The sequence below is a fragment of the Artemia sp. Qi Xiang Cuo genome, chromosome 6, assembly GCF_049724085.1.
Source record: "Artemia sp. Qi Xiang Cuo chromosome 6, ASM4972408v1, whole genome shotgun sequence".
NCBI classification, from domain to species: domain Eukaryota; kingdom Metazoa; phylum Arthropoda; class Branchiopoda; order Anostraca; family Artemiidae; genus Artemia; species Artemia sp. Qi Xiang Cuo.
In genome coordinates this window covers 55,584,697-55,596,976 of record NC_142799.1, presented here as the reverse complement: position 1 = coordinate 55,596,976, position 12,280 = coordinate 55,584,697, and the positions used below count along the sequence as shown (strand labels likewise).

Below are 12,280 nucleotides of genomic sequence, written 5' to 3'. Positions count from 1 at the left end.
AAATTGATCACTCCTTCCCTGTTTTCAAAAAACCAAATATAGCCACTTAAAATTCATCATTTCTTCTTTTTTTTCTTAGCCACGCCTACAGGCCACAGTTCGCAACTGATCGGGGTGAATGAGGACTCATTCGAAGCAGAATTCGACTTGTTAGGGCTTTTTGATATTTTCAGACCGAAAAAATTATCCTCCGAATTTACATTTTCGAGAAACCTCGTTTTCCTATAAGAACCCGCTATTTAGCGGGCTAGCCCGCGAAAACGCGGGCTCGTTTTCCTATAAGAGCCCGCAAGCGATTTCCGGTCCTAGCGGTCACAGAGAGACTGCGGTTATCGCATTTTGTAGCCCAACCTCAAACTAAGAAATGTTCAAAATTTCATCGTCCTCCGACTTTGTCTTAATAGGGTAAACTGGACCGGAAGTTTTGACCCTCCCACCAAAGCCCCCCTTTGACGTTGTCTAATTGGGCTGAAATTTAGAGGTTAAGCTTTCCTCGGGCCCGGAAGCTTGTCCTTGAAATTTCAGCTCAATCCGATCACTCCTTCCCTGTTTTCAAAAAACCAAATATAGCCACTTAAAATTCATTTCTCTTTTTTCTTTTTTTTTCCACGCCTACAGGCCACAGTTGGCAACGGATCCGGGTGAATGAGGACTCATTCGAAGAAGAATTCGACCTGTTAGGGCCTTTTGATATTTTCATACCGAAAAAATTATCCCCCGAATTTACATTTACGAAAAACCTCGTTTTCCTATAATAGCCCATGTTAATTTTTCCCACCACAACCCCCTTTAACGTTGTCTGATCGGGCTGAAATTTAGAGAACAACTTTTCCTAAGGCCTGGAAGCCTATCCTCGAAATTTCAGCTCAATTTGATTACTCCTTCCTGTTTTCGAAAAAACAAATATCAGGTTTTACGGGGATTTGCTTGCTTTAAAAAATAAATTCCATTTACTAAAGAATAATTATAAGTACGTGTCTTTAGTCTAATGGTCTAGACTCCTCTGTCTGGCTCAACACCCGGGTTCCATTTATAGTCGAGGAAAATTTTTTATATGATGAATTTACAGTTTAAAAAAGAAACTCAGTTCCTTTTTTAATTAACTCTCGACACGATCAGCAAACAGTTAGTCAAGCAATAATAAGTAATAAACTGTACAAAAACGTGCAGAAATTATTTGAAAAAAAGAACATTTTCTAAAGAGTTAAAGAGGCTGAGTTACAAGGTCGAACCTTAAAACGTACAGGGATTAGGAGGCACAGTTGGGGCTGCCGCCCCCCAAACCCCCGCTTTTGCAGCCTTTAAATAAAAAAAGTTTTTTAAACTGAAAGTAAGGAGCGACATTAAAACTTAAAACGAACAGAAATTATTCCGTATATGAAAGGGGCTGTGCCCTCCTCAACGCCTCGCTCTTTACGCTTAAGTTTTTATTGTTTAAAAAAAAGAGTTGTGAGAAAGTCAAACTTTAGCGTAAAGAGCGAGGCGTTGAGGAGGGCACAGCCCCTTTCATATACGGAATAATTTCTGTTCGTTTTAAGATTTAATGTCGCTCCTTACTTTCAGTTTGAAAACTTTTTTTTTATTTAAAGGCTGCGAAAGCGGGGGTTTGGGGGGCGGCAGCCCCCCAACTGTGCCTCCTAATCCCTGTACGTTTTAAGGTTCGACCTTGTAACTCAGCCTCTTTAACTCTTTAGAAAACGTAGTTTTTTTCAAATAATAGCAAAATAGATGCGTAGTAGATGCTTATATGCTTAACTCCTTTGTGCCGTACTACGTCAGATGTTACAACAATAGTGCTCTGCAGTATAGGGGATGGTTCATCATTTGTTTTTCTGGTGTTGTGTCTTTTTGTGGTTCTTTTTGTGCTTAAATTGACGATACCCAAGTTATTGCAGTGTGAAAAAGGGAACGAATAAAGATTATTATTATGTTATTATTAATAGATAGAGCTTAAAAAATAACAAATTATAAGCTGATATCCCTTTAGAAATGGGCAATATTTTTTGAAGGGAACTAAAGCTCCTGGTTTGAAGCTAATGCTATTGAAATAAGACATGTTATGAAATATGGTAAATCTGTTCTCAAAAGGTAGCACATGCTCTTTTCTTTCAAGTAAAGCCATTGTGCTTCCCAAACCAAGGAAAAATTTTGCCCATTTAAAAAAGCAGTACTCATTTCTAAAGACATTTCATTTTTATCGTTTATAAACGGGTTGTTCCGTGTATGATCATGGGCCGTGATACCAATGCTCTCAAGTGTTTCCAAATTCCGGTTAATTTTTTTTTCCTTTTTTATAGATAAAATCGAGTTGTATAGAGAATACTCTGCTGATTGTTCAGTGATATAATGTCAACTTGTGATTACCTGATGTAAAAAAGCCCTAAATTTTATATTTTGACTTAAGCATTTGGGTATATCCCCTTGACACAATTACAAGAGTTAGTTTTAGCAACATTCCATGAATATGTTGTTTCTTATTTTAAGCGGTTGAGAAAAAAGTTATACCACAAGTACGAGGATACGAAGAAAATAATAGACTAAAATAATTGGTCCTTAGAATGTTTTATTATATCTCTATCCTGCTGCTCTTTGGTTAATTCCAGGGGAAAAGGTCGCCCCTTTTTTACCCCTTATATATGCTGCTGAAAAGGAAACCAATAATTGTAAACATAATAGTCACACGCAAAATATTTCACTACGTATCTGCCCTTTCAAAGTGGCCCACTTCTTTCACCCTGCTATGTGTAGTGTCTTGGAGTGTAACTAAAGCTGTAATATACCTTGTTTTAAAGTATTTTTTGACACCTCCCTGGGTGTTTTTTTTTGGGGGGGGGCAAGAAGCTGTAAGGTAGGCCTATGTCAGTAAGACATGCAAAATATTTGTAAAGCTTATAAATAGTAAACTGTGATGAACTTGAGGGATTGCCAAATGTTTCAGAAATGTGTAAAAATTTCGGTAAATACCAAGTTTAGCCGCTTATGAATTAACAGGCGTAGGACGTATATTTAAGGATAGCAACTTTTGTTAAGATTCTTGGAATAGGTTGAGAATCTTGTAGTACGATAATCTATGATTAATTGTCAACATCCTTTTTTCTTTTTTTATGTTTCAGTGTTCAGTCCTTGAAGTTATTAAGAACTGCAATTTCACAAAGATTTTCTTCCGAACAAACAATTGTGATATTCAAGGAAATGTGCTCTCCATTTTTATTGATTATCTCTGTTCTGATGATATTCGGCTTAGAACAGAAGCATCAAAGGCCCTTGTAAAGTAGGTTCAAGTTTTCTTACTTTTTTTCCATGTGATGGGTCAATTAGCTTTATGAAGAAGACGAGAAATCAAAAAAGTTTCATAGTTTCATCGTCTTTGAACTAATGTGAAAACCGATCCTAGTGCAAGACAAATACAAAACAAGGAAAAACTATTCAGCAATGAAGCCGCCTCTTGGTAAAATTATTAAATGCTCCTAATATACTGATTTTATTATTGTGAAGGTTATACTTCTGATATAATTATAATCAGTTAATTATAGAACTTAGATTAGACAGTCAATGCCTTTCCACACGTTGAAAATTTCTGAATATTAGAGGACCAAGGTAATTTGTTCATTATTAAAATCAACCATCTGCTAACGGAAACCAAGTCTGTTAATTGGCATAATAAAAGTATAAAAGTATTTTCAATTTATGAATTCCCCGATTTCCAACAAGCTGGAACATTGGTGTTTTTTAGTTCGTTAACAAACTATGTTATAATTAGTGCATTGTCAGAGATATTTCAGCAGTTGTCTAAGTGCTCTAAAAATCAGGTCTTCTTACTTATCCAAAGTAAACCAAAAACACCAGTTGTTTTTTGTTTATTGCTTTCAGCATTCGTGTGAAATGTTTTACGCATATAATGGCAAACAGGTATCTGATTTTTTTTTTTTTTTTCTTATGATTTTTTTTTTTCTTGGAACTTGTCTTGTTTATTGTTTTTAACAATTTCTTGTCAAAACTGTTAACAAAAGTAATTAAAATTTGGCTACTTAATTTTGGGAGCCTAAAAATGAAAAGAGTCGCTTAGTTTGGCTCATTCAGCTCTAATACGTACTCATCCATAAATTGCCTTTTTAAAACCAAATAGAATCTAAAAATTTTTGAAAAAAAGAGCAATTCTGCTAGCCTGAATTCTCTTGTAGGACCTTTTGTTGTTGTTTTTTTTTTTTTTTTTGTTCTTTGTTTTTTGTTGTCGGTTTCTTTAAATTAATTAATTTTCTTTTTTTTTTTTTTTGTTGTTTTTTTTTTTTGTATTTGGTTGTTGTTTTCTTTAGATGAGCTAATTAAAAAAATCGTTTCTTTTCCTTCAATTATTTTTTTTCCCGTTCAAAAAGGCTCCCGGACGTGGAGTCAAAATGTTCAGGTTAGCCTAAAACAACCCCGTTTTTTCTCTCTCAATTTTTGTAAATGGAAAAGCAGTGTGATCTAAGAAACTATTCAACTATTTATCTATTTAGCACAAGCTAAATAGAAAAGTGTCTTCTTCTTGGATTTCTATAATAGTGCAAGTCTGGGATTTATGTAATATCCGCTAATATGTTTGTGAGAGATCACACACTGAGGAAATAAACCGGCATCTAAAAGTGGCAAGCATGGGTGTCTATTGGGTACTTTCTACGACTTTCTTCATGTTGTAAAATGATATTTAACTGAGACCCTGTTTTCGCCTTTGTATAATAACTAATATGATTTCCTTTTGTATATTTAACTGAGACCCTGTTTTCATTTTTGTATACTTAACTGAGACCCTGTTTTAGCTTTTGTGTTTTTAACTCAAACCATGATTTGGTTTTGTATATTTAACTGAGACCGAGGGATTTGTCTAAAAAAAAATTTTTTTCAACCTAAGAAGATTCTGAAGAGTTTGGATGATTTTAGTCAACGACAGAAGTTAGAAAACAAAAAGTTTGCCTAAATGTTTTATAAAATGTTTTTACTATTAAAATAAGCCTTGTCGATCTTTAATATTCAAGAACAAGTAAATATTATTGCTAAGCACGTAGATCTTAATTTTTCAGCTATTCTTTAGGTTCAAATTTATTTACGCTATTTTGTTTTATTTCTTCTAAGATAAAGATTTGAGGAAAGGTGCAAGTCCGTAAGTTACTTCAGAAACTCCTCTCCAACTCTGACTAGTCCTAGTTACAGAGCTTGATAAAATGCTGCTGCTTATATTTATTAAATGTAGGTCCAATCTTCTTTAATTGCTGTGACCTATTTGTGATTACAAAGACCTCGACCCCGACTTTTATGTGCTGATAATACCCAAATCAGCTATTAGGTTTTTTTGTGAATGACAAAGGCTATTCAAAATAGCAGGTGTAAATATGTACTAATTAATACTGGGAATCTGAAAATACAAAAAAAAAGCTGCAGCCAAAATAAAATTAGGTCCTATAAAAGTGTAAATGATATTTCTAGCTATTAAATACATACATTTCAAATAATTTATCTTGTGATGTAATTAGCATTGCAATTGATGAACGTATATTCACTAAAAAAAACTGTTTTGTAATGAAAGTATCACTAATCCAAACGCCCTTTAGCATTCACATTTTAGCTAATTTCGACCGGCAGCCAAAAAAGCTGCCGACCTCTTTAATATTTTTTGGACTCAACTGTTTAGCTTTTATGTTAATTTGACACTTCATCCATTTTCTAGAACTGTCCCGAAGTTTTTCGTTCCGTCAGCCACTGTAAATAATTCATTAATAATGCTATCGACTGTAAGAGGTGACGTCATAGACCCTGATTTTCCTAGAATAACTGAAGAAGTGTCGCGTCTTCCCTCTTCTTTCATTCCTAATGAAGCAAATATTGCTTCAGCAAGAAGTTTAAATATAGTTTTGAAGAGGATCTGGGTTGAGATATCACAAACTGAAAACAAGGACTCATTGGTAAGGTTCTCTCTCTCTGAAGTTGAGTATAGCCTAACTAGATTAGGAATAAAAATTTGTTGGTTGTGAAAACAACGATGCTGTGTTTCAATCTCCCTGTCTGCTTTTTTTCCTTTTTTTCTTTTTTTTGAAATCACGTATTATCCCAAAGCTATTCGATTTTTTGCCCGTCAATACTTTTTTTGAAATTTGGGGACAAATGAAAATTCATATAAACTACTGTTTCTGCTGTATCTGTTACTATTGCTGAATCTATTGTTTTCTTTATGGCCTATTTGAGATAAAATAGTGGCAAATGGAAATCCTGATGTATTTCGTCTTCTCTAAGATTCTTCTCTTCTAAGATTCTCTCTTTCTAAATTTGAGCATAGCCTAACTGGATTAGGAATAAAAATTTGTTGGTTGTGAAAACAACGATGCTGTGTTTCAATCTCCCTGTCTGCTTTTTTTTCTTTTTTTTGAAATCACGTATTATCCCAAAGCTATTCGATTTTTTGCCCGTCAATACTTTTTTTGAAATTTGGGGACAAATGAAAATTCATATAAACTACTGTTTCTGCTGTATCTGCTACTATTGCTGAATCTATTGTTTTCTTTATGGTCTATTTGAGATAAAATAGTGTCAAATGGAAATCCTGATGTATTTCGTCTTCTCTAAGATTCTTCTCTTCTAAGATTTTCTCTTTCTAAATTTGAGCATAGCCTAACTAGATTAGGAATAAAAATTTGTTGGTTACGGGAACAACGTTGCTCTGTTTCAATCTTTCTGGTTGTTTTTTTTTTCTTTTTTTTTTGAAATCATATATTATCACATAAAGCTATGCGTTTTTTTGGGTTTTTTTTTTTTGCCGGTCAAGAATTTTTTAAAAACTTCAGGACAAATGGAAATTCATATAAACTACTGTTTCTGCTGTATCTGTTACTACTGCTGAATTTATCGTTTTCTTTATGGCCTATTTCATATAAAATAGATAAAATAGTGTCAATTGGAAATCTTGATGCATTTCGTCTCCTCTAAGATTCTAAGATTCTTCTCTTCTAGAATTCTCTTTTTCTAAGGTTGAATGTAGCCTAACTAGATAAGAAATAAAAACTTTTTGGTTGTGGAAACAACGATGCTATGTTTCAATTTTCGCTTTCTTTGTTTTTTTTTTCGTTTTTTTTTTTAAGTAAAGCATGATAAAAGCTAGACGATTTTTTTGCGGGTCAGGATTTTTTTTTTTTTTTTTTTTTTTTTTTGAAGCAAAAGAAAATCTATATAAATTATGGTGTGCAGCTGAATATGTTGGCTTCATTATGACATATTTTATATAAAGTTGTGTCAGGTTTTCTGTAAGTTGGAAGACCTGAAGCATTCCCGTCCTAATGCTCAACGGTTTTTCCCGCCCTTATTTTTATCTTCTTTTCCTTTCTTCGTCTTCTTTCTTTTAAAACTATGTTCACATAAAAGTAGCTTTAGCTTTTCTATATTCTGACCCTTTTTATGTTGCTGTCCATTAAACCGTCTTTTATAGGTAAAGAGTATTTCATAAAAAGTAAAAACAGGGACGGGGTATTGAAATTGGAGCCTCTGTTGCGGGAGCAGAAATCTCAGCTTAAAAGAAAAAAAAAACATCACATCACCCAAGAAATGAAAGTAGAACTTTTAGTAGAAATAAAATTAAGATAAAATTTGAATCAAGTTGAAAGCCTCCAGATGCCAATTACAAGTTTCCTTTATAGCAGCTGCTTGATATAATAGTCTTTTAAGTTTTTGTTGATAGTCTATGCATTTCCATTCTGACAACTGCTGCTATCAGAATTTGAAGTTCTGGCAACTGCTGCTGCTAGTATTTGCACTCTAGTGCCACCAGTGCCGGCACTGATGCCACAAGTGTAGGTATCGTAGGCCGCGGTCTCTCGTGAACGATTAGTGACTGGCCACATACTTCTACTAGCTTTGCCTTCACCGGTATTTTTGCTGCAGTGTGACTAAATTTATAACCGGTGCAGCTATTACAAGTGTACTACCCATAAAGACTAACTACAACAATATTTGGCCGACGGTGAAGCCCGTAATCCTCCTTATTAAAATCTTATCTTCCCTCAGCAGCGATATCTCAATATAGTATAGGACCTCTTTCCTATACCTAAAAAATTCTTTACTGTCTCTCTCTCCTCCTGGAGATTTCTTTACCTAGCCATAGTAAAGAACGATGTGTGCACAATGTATTGTTTATTTCTTGGTCTTAGACCAGGGCACTGCGTATCGATGGAATTGTGGTATAAACTTCAAAAGGCCTCATTCTATTGGAAATTGGAGTAGATAGTAGCATTTTTAATTTTCGAATGTGAGTAGACGGCAACTAGCCCCCCCCCCCCCGCCCATGATTTTCTCCAACACACCCATTAAAAAATTTGGGGTAGCCATTTTGTTCAGAGTAGTTGACTTACAGATAGAAAATATGTTTTTGAGGAGGACATTCCCCCACAACCCTCAGGGCAAGGGTTTTAAGCTATGCCCTGGGGACATATAAGAACAATGTCGGCACAATGTATTATTTATTCTTTTTCCTTTAGACCAGGGCACTTCGTATCGAAAAAGTTGTCGTAGAAACTTCGAACAGGACTCATTCAATTGGAAATTGGAGTGACTTTGTGCCCTTTTTAATAGTCGAAAGTGATTGGAAGGCAACTAACACCCCTTCCATGCCCACCATTTTCCGAAATACAATAAAAATTTTGAGATAGCCATTTTGTTCAGCGTAGTTGATTTCCAGATAGAAAATATGTTTTTGAGGAGGTCAATCCCCTACAACCCTCCGGGCAAAGATTTTAAGTTATGCCCTGTCGGCATATAAGAACGATTTTGGCACAATTCATTATTTATTATTTTTTTTCTTTAGACCAGGGCACTTCGTATCGAAGAAGTTGTTGTAGAAACTTCGAACAGGACTCATTCAATTGGAAATTGGAGTGGCTTGTGCCGTTTTTAAAAGTCGAAAGTGATTGGGAGGCAACTAACACCCCTTCCATGCCCACCATTTCCCGAAATACATCCAATCAGAATTTTGAGATAGCCATTTTGTTCAACGTAGTTGATTTCTAGATAGAAAATATGTTTTTGAGGAGGTCACTCCCCCACAACCCTCAGGGCAAGGGTTGTAAGTTATGCCCTGTCGGCATATAAGAACGATGTTGGCACAATGTATTATTTATTGTTTTTTTCCTTTAGACCAGAGCACTTTGTATCAAAGAAGTTGTCGCAGAAAATTCGAAAGGTCTAATTCAATTGGAAATCGGAGTGGCTTGTGCCCTTTTTAATAGTCAACAGTGAATGGAGTGCAACTAACGCTCCTTACACGCCCACCATTTCTCAAAACACGTCCAATCAAAATTTTGAGATATCCATTTTGTTCAGCGTAGTTGAATTCCAGATAGAAATTGTTTTTGAGGTGGACACTCCCCCACAGCCCTCAGGGCAAGGGTTGTAAGTTATGCCCTGGGGGCATATAAGGCTTTTTATAGAAGGCGTTGTCGTAGAAACTTCAAAAAAGCCTCAATCGATTGGAAATTCAAAGCGCTAGTGCCCTTTTGATAGTCGAAAGTGATTGGAGGGCAACTAAACCCCCTCTCACCCCCATCTTTTCCCCCCAACACATCCGATCAAGGTTCTGGAAATTAGGTTTTTGAGGACCGCAGCCCTCGTGGCAAGGGTTGTAAGTTATGCCCTGGGGTATATAAGGTTTTTATAGAAAGCTTCATTATAGAAACTTCAAACAGACCTCATTCAATTAGAAATTGTAATTGCTAGTTCTATTTTTAATAATCGAAAGTGATTGGAAGGCAACTAATACCCCTTCCACGCCCACCATTTTCCCAAACTCATTCAATCAAATTTTTTAGATGGCCTTTTTGTTCCACGCAGTTTAAAGTTCAGGAAATTATACCTTTGAGCAGGACACTCCCCCCACAGTTTTCAGGACAAGGGTCATAAGTTATGCCCTGGGGGCATATAAGTTTTATTGAAATCTTTATCCTAGAAACTTGAAAAAGGGCTCATTCGATTGGAATTTCAAAGGTCTAGTGCCCTTTTCAATAGTCGAAAGTGATTTGAGGGCAACTAACCCCCCCTCTCACCCCCACTTTTTCCCCAAAGACATCCAATCAAAAGTTTTAGATAGCCATTTTGTTCAGCGTCGTTGATTTCCAGATAGAAATTATTTTTTTGAGGGGAACACTCCCCCACAACCCTTAGGGCAAGGGTTGTAAGTTATGCCCTGGGGGCATATAAGGTTTTTATAGTGTTGTCGTAGAAACTTCAAAAGAGGCTCATTCGACTGGAAATTCAAAGGGCTGGCGCCCTTTTTAATAGTCGAAAGTGATTGGAGGGCAACTAACCCCCCTCTCACGCCCCCCTTTTCCCTAAACACATCCAATCAAAATTTTAAGTTAGCCTTTTTGTTCAACGTAGTTGAAAGTTCTCGAAATTAGGTCTTAAGGGCAAGGATTATAAGTTATGCCCTGGGGGCATATAAGTTTTTATTGAAATCTTTGTCCTAAAAACTTGAAAAAGGGCTCATTCGATTGGAAATTCAAAGGTCTAGTGCCCTTTTCAATAGTCGAAAGTGATTTGAGGATAGCCATTTTGTTCAGCGTCGTTGATTTCCAGATAGAAATTATTTTTTTGAGAGGAACACTCCCCCACAACCCGCGGGACAAGGGTTGCAACTTATGCCCTGGGGGCATATAAGGTTTTTATAGAAAGTGTTGTCGTAGAAACTTCAAAAAAGGCTCATTCGACTGAAATTTCAAAGAGCTGGTGCCGTTTTTAATAGTAGAAAATGATTGGAGAGCAACTAACCCCCCTCTCACGCCCACCTGTTCCCCAAGTAGATACAATCAAAATTGTAAGGTAGCCATTTTTTGCAACGTAGTTGAAAGTTCTGGAAATTAGGTCTTTGAGGATGAGCACCCCCCAGAGCCCTTAAAGCAAGGGTTTAAAGTTATGCCCTTGGGGCATATAAGGTTTCTATAGAACGCGTTGTCGTAGAAACTTCAAAAAGGGCTCAATCGATTGAACATTTAAATGGCTAGTGCCCTTTTTAATAGTCAAAAGTTATTGGAAGGCAACTAATACCCCTTCCACGCCCACCATTTTCCCAAACTCATCCAATCAAATTTTTGAGATAGCCTTTTTGTTCCACGCAGTTTAATGTTCAGGAAATTATACCTTTGAGCAGGACACTCCCCCCACAGTTTTCAGGACAAGGGTCATAAGTTATGCCCTGGGGGCATATATGTTCTGATTGAAATCTTTGTCGTAGAAACTTGGAAAAGGGCTCATTTGATTGGAAATTCAAAGGGATAGTGCCCTTTTTAATATTTACAAGTCATTGGAGGACAACTAACCCCCCTCTCACGCCCAACTTTTCCCCAAAGACATTCAATCAAAATTTTAAATAGCCATTTTGTTCAACATCGTTGATTTCCAGATAGAAATTATGTTTTTGAGGGGAACACTCCCCCACAACCCTTAGGGCAAGGGTTGTAAGTTATGCCCTGGGGGCATATAAGGTTTTTATTGAAAGAGTTGTCGTAGAAACTTCACAAAAGGGTCATTTGATTGGAAATTCAAAGGGCTGGCGCCCTTTGTAATAGTCAAAAGTGATTGGAGGGAAACTAACCCCCCTCTCACGCCCCCCTTTTCCCTAAACCCATCCAATCAAAATTTTAAGTTAGCCTTTTTGTTCAACGTAGTTGAAAGTTCTCGAAATTAGGTCTTAAGGGCAAGGATTATAAGTTATGCCCTGGGGGCATATAAGTTTTTATTGAAATCTTTGTCCTAAAAACTTGAAAAAGGGCTCATTCGATTGGAAATTCAAAGGTCTAGTGCCCTTTTCAATAGTCGAAAGTGATTTGAGGATAGCCATTTTGTTCAGCGTCGTTGATTTCCAGATAGAAATTATTTTTTTGAGAGGAACACTCCCCCACAACCCTCGGGACAAGGGTTGCAACTTATGCCCTGGGGGCATATAAGGTTTTTATAGAAAGTGTTGTCGTAGAAACTTCAAAAAGGCTCATTCGACTGAAATTTCAAAGAGCTGGTGCCGTTTTTAATAGTAGAAAATGATTGGAGAGCAACTAACCCCCCTCTCACGCCCACTTGTTCCCCAAACACATCCAATAAAAATTTTAAGATAGCCATTTTGTTCAACGTAGTTGAAAGTTCTGGAAATTAGGTCTTTGAGATGACAACCCCCCACAGCCCTTAAAGCAATGGTTGTAAGTTATGCCCTTGGGGCATATAAGGTTTCTATAGAAAGTGTTGTCGTAGAAACTTCGAAAAGGGCTCAATCGATTGT

The 12,280-nt window shown here is 36.3% G+C and overlaps 1 protein-coding gene across 1 annotated transcript in view; it reads left to right on the top strand.

Moving 5' to 3' along the window:
* htt (huntingtin) overlaps window positions 1-12,280 on the top strand; it is a 277,075-nt gene that overhangs the window by 132,842 nt on the left and 131,953 nt on the right. The window contains exons 10-11 of the mRNA XM_089091088.1: window positions 3,114-3,271; window positions 5,702-5,936. Coding sequence (XP_088947214.1) covers window positions 3,114-3,271; window positions 5,702-5,936 — 393 coding nt within the window. The remainder of the gene's footprint in view (window positions 1-3,113; window positions 3,272-5,701; window positions 5,937-12,280) is intronic.